Source organism: Theropithecus gelada, chromosome 4 (assembly GCF_003255815.1).
Source record: "Theropithecus gelada isolate Dixy chromosome 4, Tgel_1.0, whole genome shotgun sequence".
Lineage (NCBI taxonomy): Eukaryota > Metazoa > Chordata > Mammalia > Primates > Cercopithecidae > Theropithecus > Theropithecus gelada.
In genome coordinates this window covers 150,564,496-150,584,326 of record NC_037671.1, presented here as the reverse complement: position 1 = coordinate 150,584,326, position 19,831 = coordinate 150,564,496, and the positions used below count along the sequence as shown (strand labels likewise).

The window sequence follows — 19,831 nt, the reverse complement described above, 5'->3', positions numbered from 1 at the left end:
TTCACAGATTATACCGTAAATCCAGACTACAGGACCATCTGAAATGCAGGCAATTTGCTAGGTGATATTGTTGCTGTAAGCACATGAGGAATACAGTGGTAACATAGAAAACCAGAGCAATCCTGGAAATGATCTGCTGTAACTTACGCTGAAAGTAATAAGATCCTAACGCCAAAAAATAAAACTCTCTCGTTAAGAGGGCTTGAGACCTATGCTCTAAAACCAAAATTAGTTTGGAAGTAATCAGGTTTCTTTTTTATTTATGAGTACCAACTAAACAGATTATACTCTGAGCCTAGTGACATTTCAGGAATGGGAAAGTGAACTTCCTGATTAAATACGAAAATAAGCCTCATAATAGGAATTATAGTTTAGAAGACCTCAATTAGTAATAATAACAAATAATTTCAAATATTTTTTAAAGTGCTGGATAATTTTTAAGGATAATGTGACTAAAATTAATATTGCAACTTCCCAGAACTATTTGGACTAATTTTTGTGACCACCCAAAAAAGGGGCTAAGCTAAAATCTCATATTCCAAATTGAGTCAGTGACGAAGTTTCAATCTCACCCCCCATGTAACCTTGAAACATTTTAAATAAGATGGTTTATAACAGAAATACTGAAAATAAATCATCCTTGAATACTTTTAGATTTCCCCCCAGTGTACCACAAATCACATCCAGAAACCCAAACAAAATAATCAGTGAAATGTTTGAGATCTGCTGCTGAAATCCCGAGCTGCAAGACAAGAAAAGGAGAGAGACCAAAGCAGATAGCCTGATGTCTCTTTACTTGGGCAGCACTGAGCTTTCAGAGGTCCTAAGCCGCGCACATTAATACTCTGAGTCCATAAAAGTCAGCAGTAACACTAAAATAATAATAATAATAAATAATATAGGCTCTGGTTAGAGAGAGAAGATCCGTTTACTGCCACCCTGCTGAGGTACATTTGACCACTAAAGGCAAGAAAGCTATTAGCATCCTGAATTAATGGGTATAGTGGTTTTCAAGCAAGATATTTTCATGATGGACACAATGTGGACTCAGCAAAGTTTCTCCTTCAAGAAAAATATAGCTTCTATTTCAAAGGGCACTGATTAGGCTTAATACTATTAGGGAACCATCAAGCATTTGTGTTGTTGTTACTGCTTTTAACTATCAGTTACTTTCTAAACCAAAAATTGTGGGTAGTCAACTTGACCAACAGTCACTGGTTAGGAATGCAGGAGCAAATCCAAGGTACAAAAGAGCTTCGAATGTAGACAGGCCTTAAGGAGTTTGGAATCTTTTTAGGTTGTCAGGTCTTAGCCTTTCTTATCATCACTATTAGCACTGTTATTACTTCCTTGTCTGGAATTTCTACATAAAAATTTATTTCCCTCATCACATCCCCCCTGAAGACAACTAGATATGACAAAATTTTAGAAATTCTCAATATGGTTTATTAGTGGCAATGTAAATCAATGACCATCAAAAACCAAATAAACATATCTACCAAATGAATACATTCTTAATTACTATTAATTGCTTATAATATATCCAGCAGATGTTTTAAAAGTCAACAATATTAACTCCCTTTGTAGATTAATTGTAAAAAAATAACTGTTTTGAGTCCATCTCCATCAGTACTTGGAAGTACAAATATATATTAAATAAGATTATAAAGACTGTAATACATACAACAAAAAAGTCTATATAACAAAGATAACTTTAAAAGCATTGCCCAATTTACTTTGTAGCTTTTCTATATAAAATATTTTAAAACAGTACATATTTTCTGGATCATACATGAAAGTTCACATCCAGATGTCTTTCTAAATCAAATTCTTACTCTCTCTTTATTGTCAAAATCTTAATTTTCATTCCTGGGTGGATTTTTCTTCCTTGGCAATTCTTTTTGTTACGCCACTAAAATATTTCTCACGAAAGGAATTATGACCTTGGTATGGCAGAAAATGATCACTTAGCAGATGTGAATACTGGTCCCGATTCTGTTTGGTTGGAAAATACAAAATGTAAAAATTATTTCTTTAGTTAGCTTATACCAAAGCAGTTGTTTACCTTAAGCAAAATCTCACCCTCTAGTGCATATTTATTTTCCTTCACTACTTGAATTAGAAATATGCCATCACTTTACATCCTTATCATGCTTGGATATCCAAAGTGTTTTCATTTACCTCATGAAAGCCTCACAAAAGTCCTCCGAACAGAGGACAAATTTCTTTTCTTTCTTTCTTTCTTTTACCTCAGGGCAAAGAGAATGGTTCCAGGTAACAGAGTCAAGGCTATAACTTTCTTCTGATTCCAAGTTCAGCACATGCTGGAGTCATCTGTGCCTATGGATAAAAATTACTAAACAGCCGGGCGCTGTGGCTCACGCCTGTCATCCCAGCACTTTGGGACGCCGAGGTGGGCGGATCACGAAGTCAGGAGATCGAGACCATCTTGGCTAACACGGTGAAACCCCGTCTCTACCGAAAACACAAAAAACTAGCCGGGCGAGGTGGCGGCACCTGTAGTCCCAGCTATTCGGGAGGCTGAGGCAGGAGAATGCCGTGAACCCGGGAGGCGGAGCTTGCAGTGAGCGGAGATAGCGCCACTGCACTCCAGCCTGGGCAACAGAGCGAGACTCCGTCTCAAAAAAAAAAAAAATAATAATTACTAAACAAGGAAGCTTCTACTCAAGAAAAAGTTGGGAACCAACAAAATAATACATTTGTGTGAGGTCATACAGACACACAAAATTGTCTGGGGGTATTTCCATATTCAGTTAATGAAATAAACAATTCGTGGAAACTTTAAGTGAACATAGTAGATGAAGATACAGGCTAAACAAGAGATTTCCACACTTGTAGACTTCACAGACAAGTAAGGACTACTGCTCAGACTGACATCTAATGGTAATATCAACCTGGGTGAAAATGTCAAACATATTTTGGCTTAGAAAATTGAGGTTCCTGGCAGGAAACACTGGAACACTGGCTTCTCATCCAACTGTGAAAAATATCTAATTAGACATAAAATCTCATTTCCCATGTACTTCTATAAATTCATATTCAATTACACCTAGATTAATGTGATTTTGAAGACAAGTGTGGAGACTTAAATGGAAAACATGATTTTTTATCCTGATTTCAGTATCAAAATGGTAGCTAAAAATATAAAAATATATCTGGAATATAACAATCCTCAAAATATTTTTTCATTTTTGCAAAAATATTTTTGCCTGTATAAAATGAGTACCTTCATTTTTCCATCATACCTAGCATTAATAAAAATCCAGGTTTAGCCAAAATAATGTTGGCACATTTGTTCATTCAGAAACTATTTTTGCCATATGTATTTTTAAATCACACCAAAAACTCAATTATTACAAATTAAACATGCCCAGATTTCCTGATTCATCAAAGAGATATAGGTAGCTACCGAAATTTTATGGCACCTAAGTATATTACAGTTCCAAATTCCTGCAAGCACATGAAAACATGTCAAAGGTTACTATTAATAACTTCAGGCTACATACAATCCCCAAAAAGATCAATTTTAGAGAGTCAACGTGTAGGTATACAACTAAAGATGCCAAATGAAAGGTAACATTTGCTGGGTGTTTTGTATGGACCAAAAACAATACTAAATGCTTTATATGTACTACCTAATAAAACTTGTCAGTTCTAAGAAATAAGTAAAAGATTAGTACCATTTTACAGATGAGGAATTATTTAAGAGCACAGGCCCAAGATAATACACCTGGTAAGTGGCAGAGCTAGGCTCTGAACACAGATCTGTTTGACTCTAAAGACTGCACCCTTAACTACAAGGTAATGAGGTTTTCTCCAAAAGAGCTACCTTTTTCCCCAACTTACGAAGCAGGAGGAGCTCTGAGAATATAGGTGATGGACTGAGGCCATGACAGCTGAGCTGCCCACCAAGAAAGGAGTAGAACTGGATAAGAGGTCTTACTAATGAAGGCCTATTAACTAAGGATATATTTCAATGGCACAGACTTTTCATATCAAGAGGAGGTATAAGAACCACAGGGAAGCTGAAGGATAACAAAACCCTGAAAGAACAGGTGACTCCACAGGTGGACTCAAGTCTGGTCCACATAATCAGGACTGTGCCAGGACAACGGCAACACAGAACAGTGTTCCACCATTTAATGTCAACTACTTCAACTTTTATCAAAAGTCTGACTGAAGTCCATCAATTACTCCTCCAGGTATTCGAAATCTGTCCTTATGTCAGTAAGATCACTAAGAAAACTTGACCACCTCCTGAGCTATGTTAGCTTAATCCTGGCAGAATGTTTTTCTTTGGTTTTATTTTAAAGCTATGTCCAGTTGCTGTCATCTTTTCGGCTACTATGTTGATCCTCACAATTCTTGGCACTGTTCCCCATCCAGTCATCAAAATCAGAAACCTGGGTCAAATCCCTCTTCTCAGATTTGGTCAGTCCTAAAATCTTAGCTTGTATATCCTAAACATCTCAAATCCACTTCTCTCCACTCATATCTCCAATATTTAATCTAGGCCTCCGTCATCCTTGCCTCTTTTCCCTAAATGGACAGCTGCCCTGCCTTCAGCGGTTCCTTCTCTAGTGTATTCTCCATACTGAGACCAAATCTAATTTATTAAAGTGCAAATTTAATATGCCAACCACTTGGCTAAAATCTAAATAAGTTCAAATTGTCCATAATTCTCAGACTTTTCCCTTGGTATTTGGTACTTACATTCAATTACCTATCACTTTGCGGAATGACATCTCACTTTCTTCTGTACAAGGGGACTCAGAATACAGTCAAGCAATAAAGGACTTCCCAGCTCTGCCCTTGTGTCCACTACTCTCATGGCCCCTCTAGGCCATGCAAGATCACCTCCCTCTCCCCCTTGAACTGCCTGTGGATTACTTCATGGAATATTCTAGAACTGCAGTAGTAAGGAGACTAAGGTAGGACAGAAACATGACTCCAGCAAACTGACCCAGGCTCAGTTACTAGCGTACCTAGCTGACCTAAGGTGTGGTTATGCAGCTCACAAGAGGGAGGCAGAAGACAAAGCCCAAAGCACAACGGAAGATGGGCTTCCTCCATGGACCAAAGGAAGGGCTTAATAAAATAGTTTGTCTTTGACTGGAGGGATAGAAATAGGGCAACTATTGGTAATAAAGTCAGAGAATATAAAGATCAGAGTCAGAGACTGGGAATGAACAGCAAAAGCCTGAAAAATCCAAAAGTAATGATTAAAATGTATGCTAACGATTATTGAGAAAACATTTACTACTTAAGACATTCTTTATTGTAATAGTTTAGACCTCTCAGAATAAAGGCAAAATAAGCCCTTAAAAGACCATCTGTTCTATTCAGTGCTATGGGGACACAGTGGCAAAGACATACATGCTACTGAAGAAGTTGGGAAAGATCATTACCCTTAGAAATGCAACTCCTCGGGGGAAAATCCTATTTTCTTATTTCCCAGGTAGTAGAGCAGAATCAGTGTAAAGTGTATGTTTGCGTTCTGTGATAAAATGCCCCCTTTCTAGAAGACCAAATGACTCCTGATTGCAAAACACAATATCATTTATAACAGAAACTCTGGAAAACCCAAAAGCTCCAAATCCCTTATGCAGCCAGAGACTTGGCAGGCGCCAGTCTATTACCCAGCAGCACAAGTCCTGCTTCGAGTAAGACATTCCAAGGACTTTGGCTACTGTTTTCACTAAAGTGGAAAGACCATAGTTCATAAAACGTTTCTCACAAAACACTCAGTATGTCTATGGTCCAACACATATCACATATAATCATACATATAAATACCACATACCTATGAACAATACACATTTAAAATACACCCAGACCATATGAAATAAACTATACGCAGCATTCAGAACTTATATTACCTTAATGCTAAATAAAATGGCAAACTCATTTTTGTTTTCTCTTTTCTCTCTACCTCTCTTTCATCCTATCTTCAGTTTAGTTTGCCAGGGCTTACATCTGAGATGATGATACTCAACTCTACATATTTTTCATCACCTTTTCATGACTCTTCTCTATTCACATTCCCTGCACATCTCAACCAGGAATATCTGCAAGTTTTTTTTTTTCCAGCACAGTATCTCAAAGGCCAAAGTGCTTACTTAAAAGGAGAAGAGTATCCTCAGCAAATACAATCTTTGATCTCCCCCATTAACTCAAGCTCACCCCAGTGTTTGACTTTTGGTTTTGCTAACATTTCCAAATCTGTCTACCACTATTCATTGTGATATCATCTACGTATTATAAAACCCGCGTTCTGCCAATGTTTAGTAAGCAAAACATATTTGATGGAAAAATAAAAACACACAAGAATTAGGAAACGGCAAGAGAGAAGATTATGGTGATAAAACGACTACACTTTCCAAATTTCTTAACCACTGGTAGTAATTAAGATGATATGAATAAAATATTAAGACTATTGATTATACTATTATCATTTTTTATAATCAGAAGAGTTTCTGTAGGTAAATTTGTGTTAGCCATAAATGGCTACTTAAGGAAGATACACAGCATTCAGCCCTATCATTGATCCTTTTAAGACAATCAGCAATCGCAAACATTATAAGAAACATACAAGTTATGATTCAAGAAAGGAAGATACATTTCCTACCAACTATGTGTTATTACATAATTATTTAATTTTCTGTATCTTTTTGCAGAAGAGTATCATCTAAATTATGCAGATAGGGACACAAGGAGGCTAAAGAGTTTAAACAATCTACCACAAATCACACAGCTGGTAGGAAGCATTGCCAGAATTGTAGCCTAAATCAGACTTCAAAACTCATGTTTTTCCCATTATGATTCTCTTTTTTTTCCAGTAGAAATTACATCAAAACAATGGCTAAAGAGTTAATTTCCCACATGGCAGATTAGTGGGTCATTCAAAATAGAGTTTGACATTTAGAGGACATTCCTCACTGAACAGCAACATTATGGTAGCACATATTTCAGATCTAAACTTTTAGGCAGGACTCCTTTAACCACTGTCCCACCCAGCCAATTTCCTGTCCTATCAGTACTGCTAATTCTAAACATAAACCACTCGAGGAATTTTAACACACTTGCCAAAGAAACCAAAGGCAGGCTTACAAATCGGTAGTTTACTTTTATGTGTACACTACCCTCTACTGGCTGGAGCATAGTAACCCTTCTTTGGAGTACTTTCTGATGTGAACTGAAATAGCTTACAGCACAGCAGACCATACATCTGCCAGGAGCACCCTGTTCTGAAAGCTGTTTGTGAGTCCTGGATTGCTGTAAACATCTAGAGTCCCACAGTCCCAACATGACCAGGCTGGCCTTTTCCTCAGGGAATGTTAGCATTTATTCACACCATTTCATTTTTAAAGAATGATGGAGAAATAGATGACTACATATTCACCTCAGCGATTCTAACGTGTAACACTGTCTCAGTGTCCAACCTAAAATTCCAAATTACTCTCTAGAACAAGAAAGAAAAAGTATATAAATGTGACCTTATTCAAGTCAATCTTTACGTTTACAACTATACATCAAAAATACTGCATTAAAAAGAACAAAAAATGATGCTAAAAGTATTTCAGCCACTTGTAATAAATTTTAATCTAATGGGGAATTCATTCTCAAGAAAATAAATCAAGCTGTATGTTCTGTAGTCATATTTGAAACTGATGCTTTAAACGCAACTCATGACCCTCTGGATTATACCGTGAGAATGCATATATATAAAAAGTTTTTTCAAACTGACCATCATAAACTGCTCAGACTTCCAAGATACGAAAGATTCTTCATTGAGAATTCCACTTAGATAAAACTATCCTCCTAATTACTGCCTTCTCCCAGGTATTTGCTATTCTCTTTTATCACCTCCTTCTTAAATAAAGGGAAGGTGTTATAATTTTCCACAATATGTCAATTCAGCTGCTTTATTGGTTTGCTTCTCATGAGAAATGAGGCCTAGGAATCATAGGATTAAAATGTTTTTGTCCTAGTGATTTTTGAAGAGTAATATCAGGGTAATGATAAAATTCAATGTATTTTCTAACAGAAAACTTTTGGCTAGCCATAACTATCTGTTCGTACTCTTCCTTCAAATGGATGATTTAAATACCACTGATATGATTGTTTTTATACTAGAATGGCCCAGAGTAATCACTTAAAAGTTACTATTCTTTCCATAAATATTTATTGCATGGTGAGCAAGAGAGTCAAGGTCTGTGAATTCACAGAGCTTGTATAGTGGTGGGAGAGACAGACGTTAAACAATATACATCCAGACATATACTTACAAACCGTGATTAAACACTGGGAAGAAAAGAGTGCAGTAAGAATAAAAGGAAACACCTACTCAGAAGGGGTGAAGGGAAAGGACAAGAAAGGCTTCTCTAAGGAAGTGAAATTTATTTGAGACCTAAAGGATGAATTAAATTTACTCATATGAAAAGAGGGGAAGAAAACATTCTAGGAAGAGGAAACGCAGTGTGTGTGAGAAGACTCTGAGACTAACAGGAGGTAAATCCATTCTGGGACCTGAAAGAAGACGACCAGGGTGGATAACAACTGGCAAGCAAAAGGGAAGGTGGCACAAGATGAGACTGGACAGGTCAGAAGTAGATCAGGCTGACATAAAGGTTATGTAAAGGATTCTGAATTTTATTCTAAATTCCACAGAAAGCCACTGATGAGATTTAAGTAGAGGAGTTGCCTTATCTATTTATATTCTGAAAGGTATTCTGGCCACCAAGTAGGACATGGAATGGAGGAAGAAACTGCAGAAGCAGAAAAATCAGTAGAAGATTATTATAGCGGCCTAAGAAAGCAGCACTGCACCATGGTCCTGGGAATAAGGGTGGGGAATAAAAACATACAAGAAAGCAATCATCCATTCAGTTGTCCCAAGCCAGATTTCTGAAATATCACCCTTAGCTCATCTCCCTCACCCCTAGCTCATCTCCCTCACCCCAATTATCCAATTAGTCAGAGTCCTGCCACATCTACCTCCCCCGAAAATTCTCAATTCCACCATGCCCTCTACAATCTCTATTCTAGCTTCCTTGGTTCATAGCCTCATCATCTTTGCCTGACCATGCCAGGAACCTCCTCAGTGGTATCACAGGTATCCTTCCATGGCTCAAATTTACTAACAAAGTGAAGTTCAGAGGCCCTTCACAGAACACAGAGCTTCTGCCACTTTCCAAACATCCCTCATGGGCTTGCCCTTTTACCAACAGGATAAATTTGAAACTCTACAGCAGGTAAGGTCCCTCAACACTGGGCTTCCCTCTCTTTAGTCTTCCAGGTTATCTCCAGCTGTTCCTCCCTCACTGCTCAGTATTTCCAGCTCCGCTGAAGTCCAGGGTTCCCCCCACATGTACCACAATGCCTCTCATTCTGTACCTTGCTTAAATTTTTGGCTTTCCAACCAAATTCCCCACCTCTCTTGCCTCAAAAGCACCATCTCCTTAGGTAGGTGCTTTTCTATGTTCAACAACACTTCTCACAGATCACTACAGAACACAAGATGCTATGTTGGAATATGGTTTGAGTGGCCATTTCTCCTGATGTGCAAGTTTTCTAAGGATAAGAAGCCTTAGTCTGTTCAGCCCCAAGACCTGACACAAATGGTCTCATAAACACATGTCACGTGATGAAAACTATGGCCTTCCTCTCAAGGAAGACGTAATTCAGTAAGAGAAATAAAGTATACAAAAATAGGAAAAGTACACGAATCTGAAAATTGTTAAGCAAATGGCTTTTTTTTTCCTATTTCTCATAGTACCTTTTCTAAAAGTTCACCTGTCCTCAATTCTTACATTAGTATCTGCTTATTTATTCTCAGAGAGAAAAAAAAAAAAAAAAGTGCATCCTTCTTTACAGAGCAAACAGCAGTTATCAGATATGAATTTCCTCATCATCCTCCTTGCCCCAAGCACCATGCCCATCCTCTACTACAAACTGGCTCCTACTCGCTTCATTGTGAAGTCTCATCTCCTGCACCACTCCCTATCAATATAATGATGAAGACAAAATTCTCTCCTGGTGTCCCTTCATTGCCAAGAGTTAATTTAATAGAATTCCTGAAATTTCAGTTAAAATATCTAACGATGATCATCAATTTATAAAATCACTATTCTTTAAAAATACGATACGTCCACTTTCTACAGGATGAAGTTTCAGAGCTCTATAGTCATTCAGCAGAAAACCAAATGGCTTCTATTTTAATTGTAGGTCAGGTTTAAGCTGTCCTTTTACTCACTGACAGTTCCTGATAATGAGATAATGATTTCTTCTACCTCCCTAGTATTAACCTTAAGTCATTTATAGTCTCAAAGTGACAGTGGTTTATACAAAACAGCAGTTTCATTGCAAACGCTTGAATACAAATGGCTTATGAAATTTATTCTATGATAAGTAAAAACCAGTGATGCTGTCACCATAGTGAAAGCCACCAAACTGGTAGTGTTCATCTAATTTTGTGGGGAAAACCTTTTTAGATTCATGGAACCAGTTAAAGCTACGATATACATTCTTAAGTAAGGTGTGAGGAAGAAGGCAAAGAGATGGAAGAGAAAAACAATGGGTCGGTTTATTTTCTTGTAATCAGCAGAGAGTGAAATGAAATTTAAATGACAGTGCTGAATATAATGGGGCTCAGTTCAGCTTCAGGGTAATTACCCATGTCCGGCTTTTGTTTAAAAATCCTGCTCTCCTTATCAAAGCTTCCCACTGTTCTACATCTGGTACTGGACAGTAGCTATAGAAACCACTTGTGCTAAAGTTATACAACTATAAACAGCACTAGGCCATTTCCAAACCAAGGACAAGCAGGTCAAAAGTCTGGCATCCAATACTATCAAGAGAAACCTCTAGCATTATTCTTAATGAGAACAAGGTACCACTGGAAATCTTCATCCTTGAATTAGATATTTACATATAATCTATACTTTTTAAAAATTTCACTACATGATAGTAAGTTACCTAAAATCTATGAAAATATTTTATTTTAATATGTATTAAAATCTTCATATCTAGAGTGTTCAAAATGAGTGACAATGATTAAACTTTGACATCTGGCACTCAATACGTAATTTCTTAATAATTATAAAAAAAGCATTGGGGATATTAGTCCTTATTATGACAACACAGAAGTATTAACACTTTCTACATGCTATCTGCTAGAATCTATACTTTATAAAATTCAAAACTTTATCTCAAATGATAAAAGAATACAAAGTCAACACACTAGATAAACATTTAATGACCGCTTATTAGTTACTGTATCTAATATTTCATTAAAACTAAAAATCTTGTTTAACACCTTCTTGAGTAGCAGACCAAAACATGTGCAGGCATGCACATATATATGCTGTCACTTTAATGTAGACTATTCCTCTCCTAGGTGAGTTTTTTAAATTTCCATAATCCATTAAAATAAAAATTAATAAAAACGAATATGCATTTATACAAAGATCAAAACCAAGCAAAACTATATTGCTTAGGGATGAATTCAATAGTGGCAACATTACAAAAGAGAAGCAAGATAATGATTACCATAAAAGTCAGAATAGTGGTTACACTGCAGAGGGAGGTATTTATGATTAACAATGGCCACAAAGGGGGGTTCTTCTGGAGTGCTGCATTATCCTATAACCTTGACCTTGGTGGCAGGTACATGGACATTCACTTTATAATTACTAAATTGTACATTTATGCTTTATGTAAAAAATACACATTAAAAATCTCAGGGTTAGATTCTTAGATCGTAAAGTGGAAAGAGGATGTAAGTTTACATGTGAATTTGAAAAACACCAGAAAGATACTTCTAAGTTAAATAACTATATGATAAATAAGAAAAATATAAAAACATACAATGAGGAAAAAATACAAAAATATACATGAGAAACTTCCCATTTCTCTACATCATTCATACCTTGGAATCCCTGAGTTATATTTATGTTTTCAACTGACCTATGCCAAAGAGTCTTTTAGCACTAGTACTTTAAAAACTGTTTTATTGGCATAGTTTAAAAACATGCTGGAACCATAAAGACATATGTTCTCTCAGTCTTCAGAGAACTGCTTATTTCTGCAAATAAAATAGTTCTTTCTAAACAGAACCATAAGATGCACGATGCAGATACCTTAAATGCCTGCTTTGCTGGAGCTAGTGGGGAAGATACGTTTGCTTTTTCATGGTTTATCAGAAACAATAGTTTAAAACTATTATGATAGCATTAACTTAACAAAAAACCCCGTTTAACAAGATCATTTTATTTGCATAAGTATAAAAGAAAAATGACCCTCCACGATGTAAACTCAAGAAAAAGTACCACCAACAGCAAAAGAAAATTCATGTGGAACTAAGTGGACCAAATGAACCTGAAAACTGAATTCAGGCAGCATGATATGCAGCATCACCAGGCTGCTGTCTGCTTCTCCGAGTCTTTTTTAAGCACCTCAAGTTAAGTCACAATTTATAAATAATGCAAATTGGTTCCCTTCTGACTTGCTATGCAAAATAATTTTTGAAAAGACTGTCTCTTTCTCTCAGATACACACACATACTTTGATGGTGGTAAGTACTGGATTGTATGAAGACCTAGACTGAGTTTATGTTCAATACATCTTTAGTGTCACCATGCCTTGTTTTTCTCACCAATAAATGAGGTTATTACCTTTATCTATCTTACCCTTTGTTTTAAATGCTTCATACCTAATCTCTAATCTTTTATACTTCTAATCAAAAGAGAACACACAGTTTTGGGAAGAGATAGGCAAAAATCACAAAATATTTCAGAAGGAAAAGTCAATCAGAAGAGACACACTTTAATTCAAATAGCTGCAAAAGAAAAACACAGTAACAACATTAATCCTGAGAAAGGATAATGTATAAAGAAAATAGGCATCAGCATTATGCCAGCAAAACACCAGAGTTTATGATCAGTAACACTACTATCATTCTAATATGTAAACCATTTATCATAAAGACTAATTTCTTCCACTTCAAGCCATCTATAAGTCATTTTCTGAAGTGACCTCAGTGTCTATTATCTCCTTTGTTTAAAAAAATACTGTCATAAAGTTAATGGTTCTTTTGTCCTTCATAGCTTCAAAATCTTTCAGTCCTTTAGTTAAAACCCTCAGTTTTGGCGACACTCCATTCTGATTAATGCATTCATCAGCTTCATGTTACTGGACTCTTCCATTCAATCCAAAATAAAAAATTACATAAACTGTCACCAGCTGCCACTGTGATCTTCCAGTATTCCTCTTTTAAATAACCTAAACTATATGATGTAGCTATACAAAAAAAAGACAACTGATTTATACATTATAACTTTAGTCTAAATTAATAACCATATAATATCTTGAATTAAACGTATCCAAACTTCAATACTTCTCAAACCACTAGGAATATAAGGTAGCGTGTCAGGTAAATAAACCACAAAATAAATAGGGCACATAATGGCCCACTTAATGTAATGGTAATCTAAACTAATTTTTTATATTTAATCATGTATCTATTACAGAGTAGACTATAAAAGTTGCATGAATTTTTAAAAAAGATTTCAAGGAAACCACGAAAAGGCGACCCTGGACACTCTTTTCATCTGTTCAAGTAGATTCTATGGAGAAGGTTGAGACAGTATTGTTTCAGGTGACTGTCATTGAAAACGTAACTATTACACCTCAGTCTGTTGTGGACAACTCTGGAGATCAGCATTTTTATCCTATACATTTCATATAAGAAAAATGTTTTATAGAAGTAACCACTGTGACTACAACCACATATAGCAGCATCAACTACATGTTGTGTTAAGTGGGACAGCAAGATCTAGTAAAACAAACTGCCGGGCGTGGTGGCTCACGCCTGTAATCCTAGCATTTTTGGGAGGCCGAGGCTGGCGGTTCACGAGGTCAGGAAATCGAGACCATCCTGGCTAACAGGGTGAAACCTGGTCTCTACTAAAAATACAAAAACAAAATCTGCCGGGCGTGGTGGCGGGCGCCTGTAGTCCCGGCTACTCGGGAGGCTGCGGCAGGAGAGTGGCGTAAACCCGGGAGGTGTACCTTGCAGCAGGCCGAGACCAAGACCCTGCACTCCAACCTGGGCAAAAGAGCGAGACTTCGTCTCAAAAAAAACCCAAAAAACAAAAAACAACAACAACAAAAACACACATTCCACCATGGCCCCCAAAGTAACACTAGCAATACAGCAGGACAAGGAAAGACTATCTTTAAAAACAAACTAGTAATATGTCACTCAAGAATATTTACCTTTTAGAGCCAGGCGCAATGGCTCATGCCTGTAATCCCAGCACTTTGGGAGGCTGAAGCGGGCGGATCACGAGGTTAGGAGATCGAGACCATCCTGGCCAATATGGTGAAACCCCGTCTCTACTAAAAATACAAAAATTAGCTGGGCATGGTGGCGCGCGCCTGCAGTCCCAGCTACTTGGGAGGCTGAGGCAGGAGAATCGCTCAAACCCGGAAGGCGGAGGTTGCAGTGAGCCGAGACTGCGCCACTGCACTCCAGCCTGGCAACAGAGTGAGACTCCATCTCAAAAATAAAAATAAAAAATAAAAAGAATATTTACTTTTTAATGTTGGCATATTCCAAAGGTAGAAATATGCTTCAGTAGAGAGGCAACAAGATGTAGAAAAAAGGACACAGAATTTCAAGTACAAAGAGGAGTTTTGGTCTCAACTCTGCCACTTAACTATTTAAGCAAACTGGGATAGTCCCAGGCTACTTTCTCATTTCTAAAATGGTGACATTAATAAAGTCAAGTGGATAGGGAAGTTTTGTAAACAATAATGCATTATAAAAGTGTTACTCATCATTCACTTGGCTTTCAGAATATATCAACAAGGAATAATGAAAAAACCTGGACCTTCTTATCAGGCAATTTCAAAATTTTAATACAGTTGTCAAGAATTTTCTTCTTTACTACTTATGTGCCATAAGCAAGTCTGAAAAGTATGGCCAATAATATAAAACTTCAAAATTTTATAAAATATCAATATTCCTTAGACAATTTTTGTTGTAACTTACATTTACACTTTTAAAAGAGGAATAGGGAGAATACTTTATAACAACATACCAAGTGGGCCAAAAGTTATACTGAAGTTAAACCTAACAAGTGACAAATCAAAAATGAAGAGAGACAGTATACAAAACTGTAAAAATCTAAAACTAATAGTCTTGCATTGCCAAAATCAACAATGCTGAACAAGCCCAAGAATAATTTGTTAGATGTGTGTGAGAACTGTTTGACAATTTTATGTCACCACTTGCATTATAAAGGACTGAGATCTTGTTGCAATTATATACACTCCTCTCCACAGAAACAAAAGGTAGAAATGAAGTAATTAATTAAAAACCAAACATGATTAATTTAACATGACAAAGTATTTTCGGTTACAATAAACATCATACTAGTAAAAATTCACTAGTTAAATTTGATCTTATATAGGGAAGACCATTTCAAAAAATTACTTGCGGCTTTTCCTTGTTTTTTTTTTTTTTTAAATAAATTTGAAAAGAAGAAAGTAAAATGATAAAAAGAAAACCCAACAAAAATGAGCATTGCCTTTACAGGTTTAAAAATACCAAAGGTGAGTACCCTCATTTATCATTTTAACATAGGACAAAAATCCTCAAAAGCCCAGTTTTCCTTGAGTCTCAAATAAATTTGCTTAGGGAAATATTATAAATCTGGGAAAAAATATCAGACTTTCTTAAACAAATAAAACTCAGTGGAAAGCAAGCATAAAAATTAGTCCACAATGGATCTTAATTTTTAAATTTTTCCATTAAAATAGAATGGCTGATTTATTATGCAGCTCCATGAATTATTAGAGTCTTCACAGCTTCATCCTCCTAATTCTTTGGAATACTATTTATGTAGGCCACACAATAAGGAATGCTAATGCCATTTACTTTTCTTTCTAATATCACGACCTAAAACTGCAAAATCTATAAGTAATGCTTGCTTTTTACGTGTATTACTCATGTGCCTGGCACATAAATGTTAGTTACTATTATATTACTAACTCGAATGATTCTATTAAATGCTATGATTTCTTTTTTTTTTTTTTTTTGAGACGGAGTCTTGCTCTGTCGCCCAGGCTGGAGTGCAGTGGCCGGATCTCGGCTCACTGCAAGCTCCGCCTCCCGGGTTTATGCCATTCTCCTGCCTCAGCCTCCCGAGTAGCTGGGACTACAGGCTCCCACCACCGCGCCCGGCTAATTTTTTGTATTTTTTAGTAGAGACGGGGTTTCACCATGTTAGCCAGGATGGTCTCGATCTCCTGACCTCGTGATCCCCCCGTCTCGGCCTCCCAAAGTGCTGGGATTACAGGCTTGAGCCACCGCGCCTGGCCTTAAATGCTATGATTTCTAAGAGCTGTAATGTTACCATCTGAATTATCAAAATGCCTTACATCCTTTAAAATACCAAAAGACAAACATATACATGAGAAGTAAGTGACTAGGAGAGGAGAAAAAAAAGCATCCTCTAACATACAACAGACTCCTCTTATTCAATGTGATGGACATTGGTAATCGTTAGTATAATGGAATGAATATTCTGTTCTACCCTAAAATTCATATGTTGAGTCCCTAACCCTCAATATGACTGTATTTGAAGACAGCGCCTTTAAGGAAGTAATTACACATAAATGAAATCTTAAAGGTGAGGCCTTAATCCAATAAGACTCTCATTCTTTTAAGAAGAGGAAGACAGATGAGACTGGAGGATGGCTTGAGCCCTGGAGTTTGAGGTTACAGTAAGGTATAATAGTGCCACTGTATTCTAGTCTGGGTGATGGAGTGAGACACTGTCTCAATCCAAAACAAAAAGAAGAGGAAGAGACACTGGAAGTGCAGATGCACAAAGGAAAGGCCTTGTGAGAACAGCGAGACAGTGAACACCTGCAAGAAGCTAAGTCTGCTGACACCTTAATCTTGAATTTCCAGCCTCCAGAACTGTGAGAAAATAAATTTCTGTTAAGTCGCCCAGTCTGTGGTATTTGGTTATGGCAGCCCAAGCACACTAATACAATTAGCTAATTGGATAAATGAAATAAAAGCAGGAAGAAATTAAAATGCTTTGTAAACATATTAAACTTACTTTAACTTAAAAAACAATATTCATTTGTATATATTCATACAGAATCAAGACCTATAAAGAATTCTAGTTTTGGCTTCTATAAAATGATGCAAGACCTTACAAAGCAATCTGGGTGCAAAAACCTAGATTGCAGTTACTTTTTTCAAAGTTATTCCCAATTCTTTTTTTTTTTTTTAGCAACTCACTTTGTTCTTTCTAAAGCATTAACTTAGTTTTTACAGAAATTACAATTGTATTCTTACACAAATATTTCACTGGTCTAACTAGTATTTAAGTAGATTACATAATTACTGTAACAAATATAATTGGCATAAACAGCTCTGAGAATACCACAATAGACTCGTTAAACAAATAAATCAGCTGATAGAAGCAGAAGTACTGTATATAAATAGTAGAGATCAAGCGACTCACCAGCTGAAAGTATTCAACATACAACATATTATTGCATCAGGCAATAATTTATTAAATAATTTATTTTGTTGTTGTTGTTTGTTTGTTTTGAGACGGAGTCTCGCTCTGTCTCCAGGCTGGAGTGCAGTGACACAATCTCGGCTCACTGCAACCTCCACCTCCCGGTTCAAGCGATTCTCCTGCCTCAGCCTCCCAAGTCACTGGGACTACAGGTGTGTGCCACCATGCCCAGCTAATTTTTGTATTTTTAGTAGAGACAGGGTTTCACTATGTTGGCCAGGCTGGTCTCGTACTCCTGGCCTCGTGATCCGCCCACCTCGGCCTCCCAAAGTGCTGGGATTACAGACGAGAGCCACTGCACCCGGCCCAGGCAGTGTGTTTTACAGAAGGAATGGCCAGTATTGGTTAATCGACAGGGTTTGAAATGTACGTTAGATAAGAGGGCTTCTACTGTATGCCCAAATAAATGTTACTCATTTAAAACTTTCATTCTGGAAGGCTGTAATGATGCCAATTTGGAAACTATTTATAGAATTTCTGAATCTGTAATGTTTTAAATGTTTAATGGTTTAATGGCAAATCATCATCCTTGAAATAGAATTTGATTTCCAAAAACAACTTTAAATCATTAGTCTGGTATAAAATAAGAGCAGCAAAGTCCAGTAAAATTATTTTAAGAAAAGCAAGGTGTTACTATAAAACAAAATAACTGATTAATAAAAAAAAAAAAAACTTCTTTAAAGGCAAATCTTAAAGGTAACTTTCAAGAATATGCTGAAAAATTATGACAGAAATAGAATGAGTACAAAGATTCCACTCCAAGGATGTAATTTGAATATAAACTTCTAGTATTTTTGTTTTAAAAATGACTGCCGTACATTTTCATTTTAATTACACCACATAACATATATCTATACATCCGTATGTTTATATGTAGGTACACAGATACCTATATATACATATAGTAGATACCAATCAACTACTTATATAGATGTATAGGTTAGCTTTCTGAAATGCCCTGATATTGGAGCCTGATTACAGAAGATAGTTTATGTCACAATGAAAATTCTGAACATTTTTCAGTAATAAAAAAATATTTTGCATAAGGTAGTGACATAATGAATGCAGTGTTTTAGGAAGATGCATTTAACATATAAACTAGAGGTATGAAGGAGATCATTTAGGAGACTGTGAACATAAACCAGGTGTATGGTAATAAGGGTCTAAATTAGAGACAGCAAATGGAAATAAAAAGGATGAAAACAATGATATAATATATGCAAAAGGCACCATACAAATATTAGTTTTTATTGCTATGAAATAATCCGTAAGAGAGGAACTACATAAAAACAAGTCAAATGCAGGCTACAGATGGGTATGAAAATCTTCAGGCTGGAGCAGTGGCTCACGCCTGTAATCCCAGCACTTTGGGAGGCCAAAGCAGGCAGAGCAAGAGCTCAGGAGTTCAACACCAGCCTGGCCAAGACGGTGAAACCCCCTCTCTACTAAAAATACAAAAAAAAAAAAATTAGCCAGGCATAGTGGCAGGCACCTGTAATCCCAGCTACTCAGGAGGCTGAGGCAGGAGAATCGCTTGAAACCAGAAGGTGGAGGATGCAGTGAGCCAAGATTGCCTGGGTGAAAGAGGGAAACTCCGTCTCAAAACAAAACAAAAAAAAAAGTAAGGAAGAATCTTCACAGTACCACCTTTCTTCTGCTTACCCTAAAGGTCCAAAGCAAGAATGGGGGTCATCCAAGTTTCCAGTGAAATTAAAAGAGCTTTGGTTGTCAGTCGACAGAAGTACAGCCCAAAGAGCTTTTGTCGATTTAATTAAGCTCCATTATGAGGCACTATTCATGTCAACTCTCGTCTGGGCATGAAATAACAAACGTTTCGTTCTTTCTTAAGCTTAAATGAATTTTGTATGTAAGAGAGAGAAAGAGAGACAGAGAATGTGTTGGGCCCTAACAAACTGGGGACATTTACTTTCTCTCTTTATTTATAAAGCAACATATTCTCTTCATTACAGTCTGCAATCAAGTAGGTTCTGCTTTTGGAGAAAAATGGTAACTAGGACATTGCTAATTAGATAACAGTTGTCTAAGAATGCTGTTTTATAACTGAGTTAGCAACAAGGATGTCAAATAAAGCCTGAGAAGTGAGGGTCAACGTCTATTTGAACTCTACTCAATGTCTATGTCTATATCCAGCTCCTACCCTTCAATCCCAAGTGGATGCACAAATCTCTTCAACTTCTGCCTCT

The 19,831-nt window shown here is 36.6% G+C and overlaps 1 protein-coding gene across 2 annotated transcripts in view; it reads right to left on the bottom strand.

Moving 5' to 3' along the window:
- Window positions 1–1,423: 1,423 nt before the first annotated feature.
- Window positions 1,424–19,831, bottom strand: part of TRMT11 (tRNA methyltransferase 11 homolog) — a 55,376-nt gene continuing 36,968 nt past the window's right edge. For both annotated transcript variants that reach the window (XM_025382864.1, XM_025382865.1), the window contains exon 13: window positions 1,424–1,995. In XM_025382864.1, coding sequence (XP_025238649.1) covers window positions 1,864–1,995 — 132 coding nt within the window. In that variant the 3' untranslated portion in view covers window positions 1,424–1,863. The remainder of the gene's footprint in view (window positions 1,996–19,831) is intronic.